Below are 18062 nucleotides of genomic sequence, written 5' to 3' on the forward strand. Positions count from 1 at the left end.
AGACAAAAATGAAGACGTCGTTTCTTCGAGCCATCTGTGTGTCACGTTTACACTTTCGGGTCTGAATCTCCTGTCGTCGTCGTCACTGTGCTAGCACAGAGGAGGTTAAAGTTATTAAAAGAACACCAACATGGAGGAAAAGCCAGAAACCAGAAAAAAACTGGCGAGTCCATATATAAAAACAGTGATGACATCAGCCACAGCTTTCATATGAGGCCAGTTTTTTTGTTTTGTTTACTCTAATCTTGTGACTGGACGTTATCTGTATTCTTTGGAGTCATTTTACACCCTGTTTACTCTTCATGCCAGTTAGACGTAAGCTGAGAGTTTACGGTTCCTCAAGTCAGCTATTAACACCTACTGTAGCATAACTGAAACTTCTGCATAATCAGCATAATCAGTTGCTTAACACAATTAAAATAAGTGAATAAAAGAAAACAAGTTACACCCCACACAGTTATCATTAAGGGTGAAATTAGCTATAGGGACATAAACCACTATAAACAGTTGAGCATGGTAGTCTACGGATATTTCCTCTTTTTGAGGATCTACAGCATTTAGCACTTCAGCATACGCCTCATTTCGTGCCCAGGAGGCTTCCGAGATATATCATCCAGGAATTTGTACGCCGAACGCCCTGCACTAAATTTATTTGAAAGTTTTAATTACTACATGCTTTGCAGATTTAGACTATGAGAACAAAATAATCTACATTTATATGCTGATGAAAATTTGCCTTTTATTTATCCCCCCCCCCCCCTCCCTGGCCTCTGATCAAGCAGGGGAAATATGCTGCTTTGGAGTTATTTTCAGCATAAAATGAGGACTGTGGATCTGACACTGGAGCATTTATGGATTCTGACAGACTGTACAGAGGAAAACATGCACTTCCCTTCTAGAACAAAGATTAAATGTCCCACAGGCTGCAAAGCACAAAAGCTTCAACATTATGCATCACCCTGTAAACAGCTAAGGACTTCTGACAGCTCTGAGGAGAGGAGAGGAGAGGAGAGGAGAGGAGAGGAGAGGAGAGGAGAGGAGAGGAGAGGAGAGGAGAGGAGAGGAGAGGAGAGGAGAGGAGCTTTCTTACCTTTCCATTCCTCCACTGTGTGCTCCCTTTCATCCAGCTGCTTGTCTGTGATCACTGGTGGAGGCTGGAAAAAAAAAATTACAAATAAAAGTGTGTCTTTTTACCAAGTGGTCACTCCACACACACATTATATACCGAGGTTACAGCTAAACCAGTTAGCCAGGGTTTCCTCTGCTTTTTCCAGCCCTTTAACACAAAGCAAGAAGATGATGCTGATGACCTCTTGATTTATGAGCATCTCTACCAAACATGAGACTGAATCTGCATGAGTCCCTCATTCAGTCGAGTGTATGAGCATGTATCAAACTAACTGAATCCATCTTAAATTGAAAAACCTGGTGATCTGGATAATGTACAAAGCATTCCAGGTACCCCCCACACACACACACACACACATTCAAATTATTTGAAAAGCCATCCCTGAGTTACAGATACCCATCCCCAGAGCTCATGAGTTTTAATGCATTTGTGTAGTGGCAGAGCACAGTCTGTGTATAAATCCGCACTTTTCGAGGCTGCACTGTCAGTCCTGAGGAATCCACAGAAGAGAGGGGAGCGAGGAAAATCTGCCTCATTTCCCAATCTGCCTGAACACGCGCAAAAATCAATTTGCACCGGCTGAGTCAGTGTGTTTCCAAGGAGAGGCTTCATGTGTGTCACCGTCTCAATTTTAGAGACAGTCTCAGACTTTCTGAGGACACTGAAGCACAAGGAGACAGCTTTACAATGTGTTGTCTTGGAGCAGAAAACGAACCTTTTTCATATCTTAAAAGGGCATTTAGAAAGTATTAACCTTTGCCCTTACGCTACAGGGAATGCTGCAGTATTTTACAGAGAAAAGCTGCATTGCCACAGCACTGCTAAACATTAAAGACCCTGAAATCTATTTTCTCACGTCAGCTATTCAATATGAGGGATGTAATCCAACCGAAGCACATTATGGGCAGAGCTCAGGTGCAATGAACACGGATGTGATTAGCAGTAATAGTCACATCCATGCGATTAAAATACACTGAAACTGACTACTTACTGCCTCCACTTCAGTTGGATCGTACCACACGTTGATATAGGGGTGCTGGAGAGCTTCATCCACTGAGATCCGCTTTGATGCATCTATTACCAGCATCTTTGATAGGAGGTCACGGGCTTGGCTCGCTGCATAGAAATCATGGAAGGAAGGAAGGAAAAAAAAAAAAAAAAAAAAGGACAAGAGTGTGCAGCTTGTTAATGACATGCATTTTCTCTTTAAACTGGATGCTGGTGCACAAAACAACACAAACAGCAACCCAACTGTAAACGAATGAGTATCAGTGAGGAAGGAAAAAATTAATTGGTTGGGACTTTTCTATAGGATGCTGACACTTATAAAGATGTGGGTTTCTAGAAAGTGAGCCAGGGGTTTTAAAGAGGTTGTATTCTGCTCATTTCCAACTCCACATTTATATTTACAGACCCTTCTGGAGCAGCTTTGCATGTTTCACAGTTCAAAATTATCTTATACTGTGACCTTAAATTCATACTCCATCTGAATCAAGCTGCCCACCCCCTTTTAAGCTAAGGACTCAGTCACACAGAGGCCTAGAGACTAGTTGGCAACCACCAGACAACCATTGATCATAAAGGGGAAAAAAACGAGTATTCCACCAACCAGTTGTCCGGGAGTTTGCTTGTTGTTGCCAACTTCTCAGTAAACAGTACTGAATCTTAAGAGTGTGACGCAAATAAGAAACAGAGACTGCTCAAATTCAAAATAAAAGTTGTATCTTTTGAAACCTGTTGGTTTCAGCAGTGACACAACTTTTACTTTGAAGCGTTCTCCGCTTCCAGTTTGTGCTGCACTACTGCTCAGTGGTTGGTTAGTGAGTGTTTGCAGACAAGTTGCCATCTTACATGAGCAATCTACTACCAACCAAAGCAATCACAAGTTTTTTTGGTGCAGCACCCACTTTGTGACCAATTTCACCCAGTAAATACATATTTTTCCCAAGCAACTGGAGGTTGCCAGTGGGGTCACCGACCCCTCTCTAGGCCTGTGTGATTGAGGAATTAAGCTGTCTTCTGATTGGCTGCCCCCTCCCCACACACAAAGTCTGACCAGCAGGTTGTGTGCTCACTCTCAGAGCTTGTGTCTGAGATGACTATTTTAGGGTTATACACCATCTGACTCATCACATAGACTCCATACAATAAACAACTGTACAAAGCCTTTAGAACAGCCTGAAAACCTGCTCCCCGATGCTTTTAAGGTGGAAAACTCACCTAGGGTTTTGGCTGTTCACCAGAGAACACATATCTGTTTTTGTCTCCATCTGAGTCCGTCCAGGACTTCTGCCCTGATTACCACACATTGTTTCACATTCTGTATGAAACCTCTGACAGAGTGAGTCATCACAGCAAGTGAACATTCAAAGAGATGATGTTAAAGCAGAGAACTTGAGGGGGAACGAACTGCCATCACATATTCCTACCTCTGTAAAGTAATGAGGACAGAAAAAAAGATGAGCTAACTTTGTTCTTGCGACATCTTGCAACAGCTCCGCGGCGCTCACTGCGAGTCTTCCTGTCACCTTCTCTCCATTTACACAGGAAGACACGCTTGAGGTGAATTCCTCTTCACAGAAAACGACTTTGGTGCTGAACTGTCGGCTTCTATAATAAGCGCTTAATGTAAAGACAGCTGCCGAGCTTTGATTTGTTGCTTTGGCTTTGCTGTCAGCAGATATTTGTAAGGTTGCAAACACAAAGTACATCACAAACTCGTGCTATGTGGAGGAGAAGTCAATATATTTGCACCGGCTTGAATGTGTACTCATTGACTACCCATGGGCCCATGTGATGAGCCAGATGATAAATTCGACATTACAAAGGAAAAAAAACACGCTCTAAAACAGCTCCAACACTTATTATTTACTTAAACTTCAGTAAGATATTCGATGACATTCTTACCTTTCAGTTTATTGTGCTCAGAGTCTGCAGGAAACAGGACATCAGGGAAAAGCTTCTCGAAGCTGTAGCCGGCGTACCGCGGCCGGTTCTCAACGTAGGTCCTCACCGACTGGTTGAGCTTCATCAGGAACTCCTGAGACGGCGTCCCCAGCTGCTCGATCACCTTGTTCCACTGGTCAATATCTTGTGGTTACAGTGTTAAGAAAAGCACTCGACTGAATCTGAACAAAAGGTGTTTCAGTTTGAGTGTATGAGTGGGTCACTTTGAGGAACATTTGTGATGGGGTTGCATCGCTCTTGTTTGAATATGGTTCCAAAATATTGCGCTGATAAAGAAACGGTCAAATAAAAAAAATAAACAAAAATTACAGACCGCTTCGATGGGCTGCAGGTGTAACTTAACTGACATTTCATTTGTACATCATTCCTGTAGAAAGGCGTCAGAATGGGCGGAGTGGGATAAAGACAATCTGAGAACAATATTTCAAACATCTGCACTTTGAATTACTACACATCAAGTGAACCACTGCGATGTTCACCTATAAGAAGTCCAGATGCTGGAAATACAAATCACACACACAATTAAAAACAGATAATACACCCAGAATGCTTGTTCACATCTTTGACCATCTTTAAACATGGATGAACAAACAGAAGGAGAAACCCGGCCTTGAGAAAATCTGTCAGGAAAGTGTGATTACAACAAATGAGCTGCTCAAGTTGTGAAGTTACTAATCTTATCTCAAAGTACCCACATTATGCTTTTTGAAGTTTTTCTCCATCCTTCAGTCGGCTGTATCGCGTCATTTGCGAATGTAAACAGTTTGCATCGTTACAAAGGTTAAAGTCAAATGGAGTTATTCTCTCCCACAGAAACACTGTGGCTCAACTGCAGCCTTGGTCTTCATTCTGTGACTTATTTACATCAAACCACACTGGCGAGTTTAGCATCACTTCAAATAAATGATGTGTTTTCTTGCCTAACTCCAGATGCAGCCAAATGCCTCATAATACAGCATTATGTCCTTACTTGAACCCCTTATGCCAACTCCATACCTTTAAAACATCTCAGCTTGTTGGCTACAGCAGCAAATACAAGATTCAGTTGATCATGCACTCGCGGGCATGTCAGCAATGCTCCCACAACAACAGGACATTTCTTATATAATTATTGTAAAAACACAGAGTATGGCTAATCTGGCTAACAGAATCAGTTTTACTCTGCCCTACTTTATCTGCTCACATACACTTTATTGTACAACCAAACTCCAATTTTCCAGCTGTAGTCATCTAAATTACTTTCAGTTTCTCTTGTCAGCAACCAAAACAGGATTAGTGACCCAAACATTACCTATTAAGACTAATAGAAGCTATGGGTCTCTAGCATATGCCTGGTTAGCTAGTAGTCACTTCAAGTCCTTTTTTTTCTTTTTTTTTTTTAACCTGCCACTTTGCACTGCTACAAATAAAATCCTGTTAACAGCTACATCAGCTCACTATCATCACTGACTTAAAGACGATGGGTCTGCTGTGATTTTGGCTGCATTTACATGAAGCAAGAATGGCTTACTAATGTTGCTAAAACTTATTTGTGTGTTAGCAGTCAGCCCCTCTTAGGGAATTACACCCATAAACAGTATAAAAGATGGAGCCAATTTCTGCGTCTGTAAAATGAAACCAATGGAGAAGGGCCTTAAACCTGCATTCTTCCTAGTGGCCACCAGGGCGGGCAATACCAGTGATTGGAAAAAGACTTATTCCTGTAAAAAGTTGAGATGACCACAGCAAAAATGCCAATCTTAAGGCTTTAAAATTGGACTTAACCCAGTGGGTGATGTCACAGCAGCTACGTCCATCTCTTAAACCGTTTCTAGCTACAACCATGCAACCAATATTACCTCCCTTTCCTCATGCTGCAGCCTCCCTTCAATGGCCGTAAAATGAGTTTCTTCCCTGCCACCAACATCTCTTAATAGCATCAAATACAGTTGAAGAGCAAGTTTATGTTTTGTTTTACTTATGTGTGTTCAACAGGGTCTGACACAGCATAATATAAGGGGGTAACCTTGGTGTAGTAAGACTTCCTGGCTCACCTAAATAGATTGAAGGCATTATTCTTGTTACCATAGAATTAAACTTGTACTTTGCCTGCTGTAAGGAGCATGTTTTTGCCATGAAAGATGGCCATTACTCTCCAGCTGTACCACTGCAATGACGAACGTTGACCCTGAGCACAACGTAATCATCGCTCATTAAACATAGCAGATTTAGCAGGTTTTTCCCCATTGTGTGTGCAAAGATATGAACAAGACGTCAGACAGAGGATGGGACAACAGTCATTTGGGAGGGGGGGTCTGGACGGAGGTTTAACTTAAGGATACGATCAGTGCCTGGAAACAACACACTACCCCGGACCATTTCAGCCATGATGCAGCCAACAGACCAGACATCAACTGAAAAATGAAATGACAACCACTGAATTAGCATGCAGGACTGAAAACCAAACAGAAAACATAAATTAAAAAAAAAAAAGATGATGAAAGGGGAAATTATAATCCATAAACATGATGATGATGTGCATGCAAGGTGATGTGTGTGATACATGACACAAAACGACCCGCATGCATTTGAGGGCGCACTCACACCTGGGTCAGTGTCTCAGGTCTTTGTCTCAGTCATAGCTGTGTTTTACTGCATATCTGTGTAGTAAAATCCCTACATAAATATACAGTATATATTTTATCATAAGAATATGTATGCATATATTATGATTCAAAGAATTTATGCTTATTTTGCCTTCAGACACTGATTTTCAAGGTTTTTTGAGATTTTTTTTTTTTTTTTTTTTTGCAGAAATGCACTTTAATGTTCTCCGTGTCCTCGCTGCAACTCAAGCTGGAAATGTAAAACTGAAGTACTGCCATCTAATAAGTCCAATTTCAGATTAAGAAGCTTTATTTCATATTACAACATAGTGCAAATTACTGCAAAACCCCTATGGAAAGCAGTTCGAGGATACCGGAGGGCATTTTTCACTTCTCAGCTATGGCAGAGCAAACTATTAATTCTATTTCAGGGCTTTCATGTGACAGTCACGGCGCTCGGAGCAACAACGTTGCTGCTCGAGTGAGTGGGGAAGGAGTCGCGCTTGTGCCAGTGTATCCACGGGAAGAACAGGTGGGTGGCTGCAAGTCAAGGTGTCAGGCAAATCCAAGAAATAGAATTTCTGTAGTTGTGATGTATTTGATGAGAAAGGAAAAGAAACCCAAAACAAAAGAAGATCTGAAAATGTGACTGTTTTGAGGCCATCTTCAGCTCACATGAAATGCCAGACACTGCTGCAAGCAGCTCAAGGATACAATCCCTTCCTGGAAAAAGGATTTTGTGGCGAACCATTTCTGCCATAATGCAGCCCACAGCCCAAATATCCACTGCATATGCGCAGCATAAAAGGAGGGAGAAGAGAATAAGCAAAAAAAAAAAAAAAAAAAAAAAAAAGCAACAAGTCAGCAGGAAAAATTCAGGTCAGTGTTTCTGGTAAGCATTAGTGTTTATGAGATCCTCTATTTTTCTTTAAAAGGGGAAACTTGTACTATCTGTACCTGCACTATAGGGGAATACACCTCTGTACATTTTAACAGTAACAAACAGTACGGCTCTCTCTCATTAAATTGAGTGTTTTTACTTTCATGGCTGGTAATTAGTCTTTACTGTCTGTACCAACTCTGCAGTGAGAGGGGGAGAAAAACAGTCACGAACTCGGTCTTCATTTCTTTCACTGGGACAGAACGTGCTGGACAACATTTTAATAAAACTGTTACTCGTGGGCTTATCGACACATTTTACGTCCATTACAGTAACCCAGTCGGCCCTGTTGGCATGCAGCTTAGTGCTGGTAATGTTATATCTCACACAATCACAGCAGAGACAGTTTCACACTTGCCACAACAAGGCCACCTTCTTAAAAGGAAATGCTCGGCTAACACAAACCACTGACACCGCAGCTGCACGCAACGCGTCTCTTTTGCTTTTACTGCAATCTTAAAGAGGTTTTGGTGGTACAAAGAAACACTAATACTTTAAATACTGAGACATGTACTGCGAAATGTTGAAGCTTTGTGTCATCGGTTACCTTTGGACTGAGCTGAGCTATTCCCCTAGTGCTCCACTAATCTTTCCACTAAACTATGCTAATAATATCATGGCATCTAATGGATCGATAGGACATATTACACCATATGTCAAACTCTTTGTTTCAGCCTGTCTTGCAAACTGTGATCTGTTCCAAGCAGGAGTGCAAATTGAAACATGCAAAAGTGCCTTTATTCACACTGAGATTTACTTTTTAGCTAAGCTAAATTGAGCTCAGGACAGGCAACCTCTTAATAAAACATCAAACGCATGCTAAAACACTGCTGGGCACCACAGTCCTCAGACAGGAAGTTCCCCACAAAGCACCAACGCCCCACATGCCAACTCCCCCTCCCCTGAGTGTAACCTTTACAGGAACAGGGAGAGTGAGTGTGTGTGTGTGTGTTTGGGAAGTGATCCTAAAACATCTCAGGGGGTGAGGGCCATGCAGCAGGCCAGGCAGCAGCTCCTCATTTAGCCGGTCGCTGTCAAGAAGCCGCTTCCTCCACTTACCGTTGGCCTGGTAGCCCATTCCCAGGATGACTTCAGGGGCGCGGTAGTAACGCGTCACCACGTAGGGCGTCATGAGGAGACCGGTGGCGGCCGTCCTGGCCAAACCAAAGTCCAGAATCTTCAGTGTGCAGTCGGACTTCACCACAATGTTACTGGGTTTCAGGTCCTGTTCAAACACCACAACACTGAGAAAGTTACAACCCCGACACAGGCTGAACATTTACCAGCTAAGAGTGTTAAACTGTGTTAAAAGTTACTAAAAGACTCAGAATTAACTGAACATCAAACTAACTTTGCAATATCTTTTTTGGGTGGGGGACAAATATTCCCAGAAATGTCTATATATGGGAAACACCGTCGCTGGTGTAACAGGGTTTGGATATCAGAGTTTGTTTTCCCTCAGAGGAGGCGATCGTTCACTCCTGTACAGAATGAAAAGCTAATACCCACAGAGACGATGAGGTTTCGCAGTAACCACAAAGTCTTTGTTTTGTTTGGTTACAACATTTCATCCTGGTTTATCTGCTCTGAGTTCAGTCTGTTAACTTCCTTGCTTTTTTTTTTTTTCCCTTGGCACAGTTTCATCACAAGAACTTTAAAAAAGCCTCTCTCCTAAAGCGTGTTTACCCTCTTCTGAAGCTAATCCTGACAGAATAAAGTGCCACTGTGAGGGATCCTATAATAAAGGCTCATTGCCTATGGCTATAACCTACTAATGGCCATATGCCAGGTAATTTATTGCAATAATTTCCCCCTTTCAGCCTTATTTACATGCAGGCTAATTTGATAACATCCTAATGATCCTCGTCTGGTTTTGAGGAGAGAATAAACAGACTGCACCCGAAGGGTGCTCATTGGCAAACGCTAATTTCAGGAAATCTTTAATGCATTACAGCTGAAACTCCTCCTGATAACAATTATCATCACTTCTTAATCATAAGAACATCTAACCGGAGGGCAGAACCACAGTCAGTTACACTTCCTCCTTCATAGGTAGTTTCTGAGCAGCTAAATAAGACCAGAGGGCTCTGATCTTTGAGACAATGCACACAAAAATGAGAGCACAATCTCCGGCGATCCATGACTCACGTTGCATCTGTTCACCTGATGCGTGCTTTGCGTGCCGAGCCGCGCCAGTGTGAGCGGGGCTGGTTAGCTCTGCCTGTGGCTCAATTAGTTCTGGCTGGCAGAGCAAGAGGAGCTCTGCTAATCTACTGCAGCACATCTCTCTGAGGGTGATTGACAGGGAGCTGCCAGTGTGTGTCTTAGTCACTGTGTGTGTGTTTCCATACATAAGCAAGCTTATTTGGATGTTGATGTTTCAGGGTGTGTATTGTTATTCTGTGTGAGATGTTTCAAGGTAACCACGAGTGTGTGTGAGAGACTCTCCGCTGCATCCTGTGTATGTTTTGGTTGTGTTATCTGGTGGTTTCATGTTACAGAAGTGTCGGGAAATGTAAACGAAATGAGATCCTGTCAACTCCGGCTTTAAGGGAACGCTCTGACGTTTTCAGCAGGCACACTTATCCTCTTGCTGCGAGTTGAACAAGCAGGAAGACGCTGCTTTCATGTTTGCATGTTAAATTTGCTGCTGGAACCCATAAAGCTTAGTCCACAATTGTGCCACGGAGTGTTTATTACTGCAGAAAGTTGAACTACATCACATTTTATTTAAAAGGAGATTTAGGCACTGGTGTGCATAACTGCTCAGTGGCACAAACAAACAAAAGGACTCGGGAATATTTTGAGCAGTAAAATGTGAAAGGAACGCTTTTGGCTTTCTCCTATGTAGAGTTTCATAATCTTTGTATGCAAACATGTTGGCAAACTGAGCAGTATCTACCATAACCATCGCCCTCCTCTGCCCAGCCTATGGTGCTTTCACTAGCCATCTTCTATCTCTGTCACTAGCCTCATATTCTTCCCTTGAATGCTGCATGAAAATACTGACTTAACTTAGCTTTAGCCACTTAGCATCACAGATGACATAACTTGCACCTGTGACTCGTGAAAGCACTCTTTTTTTTTCCCCTCTGCTCCCAGGCACATCTGCACATATGGAACGCTGGTATGACTTACCCTGTGTATGATCCCTGCAGCGTGCAGGTGTTTGATTCCACACAACATCTGGTAGAGCAGGTAGGACAGCCTCTCGTGATCCAGCTCCATCTGAATCACCTGACAGAGGTTGGCATCCATCAGCTCCATTACTAGATACCTGCAGGAAAAGGGGTTAAAATAAGCACACAGGCAGGCAGAGACAAATACGTAGACAAACACACACGTTTGTTTCACCGGGTGCGTTACATTACACAGATGCAGCATGTTTACATGCCTGAATATGTGTGAAAAATGAACATAAAGCTGTATTAGTTTGAGATTCTCTCAGCTCTTAAGTTGCCTGGCATTGTGGAAGTGACAGTAAGGGTTCTCCTCTAAATAGTGATGATGTTATGATAGTTGTCAGCTGTTACATCATCAGTCACTCCAAACCTCCTACATGGAATAGGGAACCTGTGACAGATTTTCTTTTTTTCTTTACAAAAAAGCAACATCTTTGAGACGTTCATTTTTACACTGTCAAAACCAGAACTTCTGCTTGTATGCTGTACATTTTATTACAGCATGTAAGAGACTGGAAATGGCTTAAATGCATTGTCAGTGATTGTATGCGCTGAGGTATACATTCAAGTACACAAACAGCAAAGCAAATGCAGCGCTCATCCTCTAACTCTGCGATGGCCCCGTTACCCTCTGGCTACGATTTGTCCAGTTTCCTTTTTAGCTCCAATCAGGCAAATAGAGCAGTGTGGACACACACTCTGGGTCTCTGGAGGATGGCATTAATCATGTTTGTAACCATCACTTCCCCCACATCTTTGCATTCCCCTCTGATTTTACAGCTTCTTACATGCACATCTTGTTGACTTCGAAATACATCCAGGACTCTGCTAAATATATCCCGATGTTGCTCTTATTAAAGGCAGAGTCCGCACAACAATTAAACTACGTGCATACGTGGCACCGCGCTGTCAAGCACAACGATCACAGTTACATTTCTGGACGGTGAATGTCAGCTTGGAAAGGCTGGCTCCTTCCTGTCACCAGCTGATCAGTCTGTGCTTATCTAAAATTCACTATTTCCTGAAGTAAAATTTCCACCCGACATCCCACTGACTGTAAAGCATCATCTCCCTGAAGTATTTAATGTGAGGCACAACCAGAGATCCAGCTAAGCCCCTAAAAATATCACCTAAGCCCCCAGCGTTCGGTATCCTGTATTGATCTGAGCAGCTGTTATTTGGCTCACTGATACTCACACATCTTGGAATTCCTCCAGTGTCTTCTGTGGTGTGAAAACATTTAACAGCCCAATGATCTGCCAAAATAAAAAAAAAAAAAAAAAGGTGTAATTATGGGGTATATGACAGCATCTCCACATCCCTGGACAAACAGAGCCAGCTCTTAATCTGAAAGGTTCACTGAGGCAGCAGCAGGGAGAAGTCTGTGGTAATTCAAAATATACTTGTTTAGGTTTTGTTTTGCGTGTGTGCAGCTCAGCAGCTTCTGCTCAGCAGTTTTCTGCTTCACTACTGACTCATACTTTACATCGCCCTGAAAATGGATACCGTGCAGATCGATATTTAATCATTTAAAATGGATGCAGCACAATTAAAAAAAGGATGCACAAGGAATTAGAACGGCATTCGAATGCATCCTGCTAACATATTTCAAAGCTAACTGTCTCCTATAATTTCTACTGGGTGCTGTCTGCTCCTGCTTAAATTATATTTCCATTTAAAGCCCAATTTTATCCATGTGAAACACCTACACATACAGTTAAAAGGTGAGGGTATCCGCTACACATTCAAATCATGCCAAAGAAACACAAGTGACATTAAACTCCAGCTCTTACGTTCTTGTGGTTGACACATTTCATTAGCACCAGTTCCCTGTAGGCTCGTTTTGCGTGAGTTTGATTCTGAAAGGGCCGGCTCAGCTTCTTGATGGCAACGTTCCTCTCCAAGTTGTGGTCGTACGCTGAACTGGGGGTGAAGAACCACAGCAGAAATTCAGTCAACGGTACTGGACGTCAAAAATACTTGTTTTCTTGTTTTTCCCTGACGGCCAAAGGAATATGAATATCTTCACATATTACTTTGAAACAAAGATCTCTCAAGTCTTCAGGAGCAGCACCGCAGTCGTTTTGTTTTATCAAGCAGGAATGAAGTCTGCTGCTAATATTTTGCTCATGATATACGCCTTTGGGGAACAACAGATGAATGATTTAAAAAAAAAAAAAAAAAAGTGGCAACCTACAGGACTGAAAGTAAGGGCCTAAATCTGCAGTTCTCCAAAATGGCCACTAGAAGAGGCTCTAAAAATGAGGTAACTATGTTACAGCCTGTTAACAAAAACTGATTTGACCTCTTTAACTGATTTCCTTGTTCATGAAAACCATACATGGAGTATGTTTTTATATAACTCATCAGTTTAAGTTGTATTAAGGTTTAAAGTTGTGTGTGATTAATGATTATGCATTTGTGGTGCCTTCTGATGCATTTTTAATGTAATCATTTGGCAAATAGCACGCATTGTTGTGCGGTTAATTGTATTAACAGAATTCTGTTCTCCAGTTTTGATAAATGAAGTTTTTTGTATCACTTGTGCATTAGCACCAATTAGCCAGTATCAGCTTGATATGTGATATGAATGTAAATTCTAACCAGTGCTATCAGGTTAATGAAGGATTTAATTATGTGAGAGAGCTCCACCTTCTCACCCAAATATGATCACATGTGACTCCCGAGGGGAAAAAAAGACCCTAACTTTGTCTATGGGACAATGTAACTGGACAGCCCATAATGTCTCCATCAGTGGTGCATGGTTTGCAGTGGAGAAATGTTTCACTCTGGTTACTTTGTCTGTATACTGAGTTTTAAAAAAAACCAAAAAACAATCACTGCAAATGAGCTTTGGTTTAAAATGGGCTGAACACAGCACTACGCTGACACAGAGTCTTTTCTTGTCACGCTGTCTGTAACTGATACGTTTTATATGCAAACCTGCTGAGCAGTACGCTAGTAATGCCAAGTATGCACCGCATTACCAGGGGAATTTACATGTCTTCAGTCCTGAATGTAGAAACTGTGTAAATGTGTTTAGTCTTGGTTTGCTGCTCTGTTTAATACTGCTAAAATGTCAGCAAATAAACACAGATTGCAACATTGATTATATTTTCCAAGCTGCCTTTAATGTAAAACAGTCACGTTAAATTGATCTAGTTTCACAGTTCTAATGTGCAGCTGTGATAGAAATTAAAATAAATGAGCGGACAAACAAATTGACAGTTTTAAGCAGTATTCCTCTCTGGACTTTTCTCCAGTACCTAGGGGGGCCTTTTTTATAATCATCTCTCTCCATGAGGTGGGTGGAACTTGGGTGGAATGAGAGTCAGATGACGCAGAAATGTGAGCGTGCAGAGAACCCGGAGCAGAAAATGTACATTGAAAGAGGGTCTATGTTGTACTTGCTGTGAGCCTGAGGTGACCATATTAGAAATATCCCATCGGTGGCATAACACAGACGAAAGTAGAAAAATAAGAAACCTGTTGGCCTACAGTGTGTACGTGTGTGTGTGATATACTGGAATGGAAACTACTTTGGCTGTAGTTCAGCCACCATTGAGCTGATATAGTTTGTATTTTTTACAACTGTTAAAAATTTGTTAAAAAAAAATTTAAAAGTTAATAATTGAAAATCTGTCTGGAACGTTCTGCAGACCTTTGCCCGATGAATACACATACTAAGTTTCAGAACTGGCCAACAAAATAAGGGAGGAGTGGCGACTGAAGTTTAACATCAATATATAGTATTGAAAATTTAGAAAATTCTTTAAAAAATAAAAGTTTAAATTAACCTGCAGCTTTGTGTATAGATGTACCCAATGAATACTTGCAGCAACCTTCAAAAGATTAAGTAAATAAGGGAGGAGTCACGACTGTAAACATGACCATGAATATTCTGTCTTAAAAATTTCAAAAATATGTTAAAAAAAAAAAAAAAAACCTGACTTATTTAAACCTTTGGTCATGTGTAACATGAGTATCCACCACTGTAACATTATATATAGCACAGAAAATAAAGAAAGGTTTAATAGGCCCACTATTAGGACATTTTCCTACACCAAGCACTGCAGGTGCTGATCTGTCATAGCCAGCAAGTTCTTACATGACAAACTAAAAGCTTAACTGATTCTTTTAACTGTGCTGTGCATCAGTTTCTTGGTATTCCTATCTGGTATGAGGAAAAGGTTAATGATAGAGAGGCTGGATGAGTTATTCGTGCTTAGCTTATGTTACAAGTTAAACTGCATTACTTCTGACAGCCCAAATGCCAGGCAGTTAGTTTTTTATGGTCCCATCAACCAACCACTGGATGCATATGCAAATAATCGTGGCGCATTGCTGATATGACAGAATCTCAAAAATATACACAGAAAATTTCAGAAACCGATTCTGGTGCAGATCCGATCACTTCAACACCCAGCCCCTCTCACATCCTCTAAACTCCACCAGAAACACAATTTTCTGTGTTGTCTGCAACTTCTGCTGCTCTTTTCACACCCGATCTTATCAACTTCCGTTGACAACAGCTGGCAAAGTCCGAGCTCTGCGTCTGAAGCAGCCATTTGTGTGAAGTTAAATCTGCTGAGTAAAGAAGTGAATGACCTGCTGAGGAAGCCAGCAAGTGAAGCCTGTTATCGGACTCAGCAGCAAATAAATACTCACCAAACAATTCCCTGTGCTCCGGATCCAATAGGTCTAAGGTTCTGGTAGCGCTTTAAAACCGTAAAAGTCGAATCGCCCACATCTATACTGTAGTACTCCCTTTCACGCTTGTTCCGGTTCATGGTGAAGCCTTGGACAAGAGCGGTGACTGGGCATCCAAGTGGAGCTCGCCTCTCAAGACCTGCAAAGTATGGAGAGGGGATTATAAATATTTCCAGAACACTACATATGTTTCATTTAAGCACTATAAGTGTGTATTATGACACGTTGTCTTTATGCTTAGAGCCCGGCGTAAAAATCAGCGAGCCATAAGTACTCATACCCAGGCAAAGTATGCAAACAGGTCCTACCAGCATTCACCGCTTGGAATCTCTGCCAGTATTTTTCCATCATGCCTTATATAATATGTATATATTTTTTTTCCCTCCTCAATTTGTGTATAAAAACGTGAATGAAACAGCAGAAAAGCGTTTCAAAGTCTGAATGTGCTGAAAAAGGTTTGTAAATCTGTAAAAGCTACATTTGGCGGACTCGGCCGATAAATCATGAAGTACGTGACACAGACTGTACTGGAGAAACAAATACGGTATATCAGATCTGAGCAAAGACCACCTTCACTGAATCATCACAGCACACAAACAGAAAGGCTACATTTCAACAATGTTTACCACAAAGGGTTCCCGTTTAGCAAATGCAAGTAAACAAGTACCAGAAACTGCAGTTCTTTCAATCACCGTTTAGGACGAGCTCCAAGCACAAACCAATGGTTTTGCTCTTTAAAGCTCGTTTTCCCATTCCTGACTGTAGACAGAGTAAATTTTTAATGAACTCACCTGCCAAGCAACAAGCAAGGTAGGTATCCAGCACAAGTACTAGCTGATAATGCCCCCCGTGCGGCCCTTACTTCCAAAGAAAGGTCACAACCAGTTTTGAAAAGAAATTTTAAAAAGTCGCCAAAGTGACATCACTGTGGCCAGGTGCCAACTTTTATATGCAGCTTATGAGTTTTCCAACATTTGAGGTTTAACTGGTGCTCTTTTAATTCTACCCTGCCATAAAAATCACTCCACCGTGGACTATTTTCTGAATATTCTGTGAGACAAACAGCACCAAATTTCAATCTAAACTACAGAAATGAGTTTTTGGAGGATTTCTGCTGAAATACTCGGGATGATTTCTCCATGCACTGTCCCACAATACAGGCTGTCTGACACGGTTTATTATCTCATAATGGCTACTAGTGAATTCAATCAAACCAGTCAGGAAGTCGTTATCAGTCAAATTAAATCAAACACTCACAGTGTTAGCATTATATATGAAACTTTTCAGAATGAATATTTGACATCAGGTGCAATTTGATTTTTCTTTTAACTAGAACTGTTTACCGCAGTGCAAAAAACAGTGATACTAATCTTGTCTTTCTTCAGAAGTCATTAATGTGAAAAAGAAAAAGAAAAAAGAAAACCAGCCGTGCTTCAAATCCTAAAGTTAGATTCATCAACTGTAATGACAACTAAGCCTCTGCAATCCAACTTATAGCCCAGAGGACCTGTGCACACAGTGTATATAAACTCCAAAGGTCAGGGTGATGGAGCGGTGATCGAGGCGGAGAGGAAGAAGGACGCTGGGTTTCATGCAGGGGATGAAGACGACAAATCATTAGTGGAATTTGGAGCATTGTGCTGAGGAGGTCGGCTGTGTGGTGATAGCTGTACGTTCCACGGGTCACTCCCTGAACTCTGGATTTCTCCGGCTAATGCAGGCAGACCACACCCCACCCCCTTCCTGTTAGGCATCAGTCAGTCCGAAAGCCCTCTCGACTGTTTTATACACAGAAGTTAAAATTTTATTGTGTAGAATACCTTTCAAAATAAATGCATCTCTTAATCATTTGTTAAAACAAATATTGTTTTGTTATGGAAGAGCTTTATTTTGAAATTCAGCCTTAATAACATCAATGAAGCCTTCTTAAATGCTGTAATTACTTGCTATGCTTGCGTGCGCTGCTCTATCATTTCACCGCTGAGCCATTAGTTAGCGGTGGGGTTTCTCTCTCTGAGTTGGACCATTCTGTTCCAGTCAATTAGAAAAATGGCAGCAGAGGAAGAAGTAAGCAGAAACAGTGGTACTTAACAGGTGTGTCGTGGCCTGCGATGGCTGCGCTGACACAGTGTGTAGTTACATATCGAAGGATATATGTCAGTCTACAGCATAAGTTACAGTGTAGCGTTTCAGAAGGGTTGTGTTCCAATGGCACATTTAACAGTACATTTACCACATAAGTACAAATCCAAAATTACATGTTTTCAGTTAAACAACCAGTGATTGCTTCTCCCACCTCCACATTTGAAAAACACATGCACATTGCTATAAAGAACACACTGGCAGGAGACTCAGCCAGTTGCTGGGGGCTAGAATAATCAACTTGATCTCATTTTCTTCACTTTTGCTTTAACACTGCTTTAAAGTGTTAAAGTTAAACCTCAGTTAACCCTGAGTCACATCTGAGACCAGATGTAGTTCAGGAAGGAACTGAGTCACTGCTCATACCCAACAGTGACGGGTGCGAAAGCACCCAAGACGCACTGAGA

At 41.6% G+C, this 18062-nt stretch overlaps 1 protein-coding gene across 4 annotated transcripts in view; it reads right to left on the minus strand.

Annotated features, from left to right (window-relative positions):
* Nucleotides 1–18062, minus strand: part of mapk8b (mitogen-activated protein kinase 8b) — a 53128-nt gene that overhangs the window by 5283 nt on the left and 29783 nt on the right. For 2 of the 4 annotated variants that reach the window (XM_030754819.1, XM_030754821.1), the window contains exons 3-11: nt 15472–15652; nt 12597–12726; nt 12001–12059; nt 10760–10898; nt 8681–8846; nt 6418–6489; nt 4037–4219; nt 2121–2245; nt 1091–1154 (exon numbers count right to left, since the gene is read on the minus strand). In XM_030754819.1, coding sequence (XP_030610679.1) covers nt 1091–1154; nt 2121–2245; nt 4037–4219; nt 6418–6489; nt 8681–8846; nt 10760–10898; nt 12001–12059; nt 12597–12726; nt 15472–15652 — 1119 coding nt within the window. Of the gene's footprint in view, nt 1–1090; nt 1155–2120; nt 2246–4036; nt 4220–6417; nt 6490–7356; nt 7468–8680; nt 8847–10759; nt 10899–12000; nt 12060–12596; nt 12727–15471; nt 15653–18062 lie in introns of all 4 variants that reach the window. The other 2 variants (XM_030754818.1, XM_030754820.1) reach the window with 2 other exon arrangements.

Source organism: Archocentrus centrarchus, chromosome 19 (assembly GCF_007364275.1).
Source record: "Archocentrus centrarchus isolate MPI-CPG fArcCen1 chromosome 19, fArcCen1, whole genome shotgun sequence".
Classification (NCBI taxonomy): domain Eukaryota; kingdom Metazoa; phylum Chordata; class Actinopteri; order Cichliformes; family Cichlidae; genus Archocentrus; species Archocentrus centrarchus.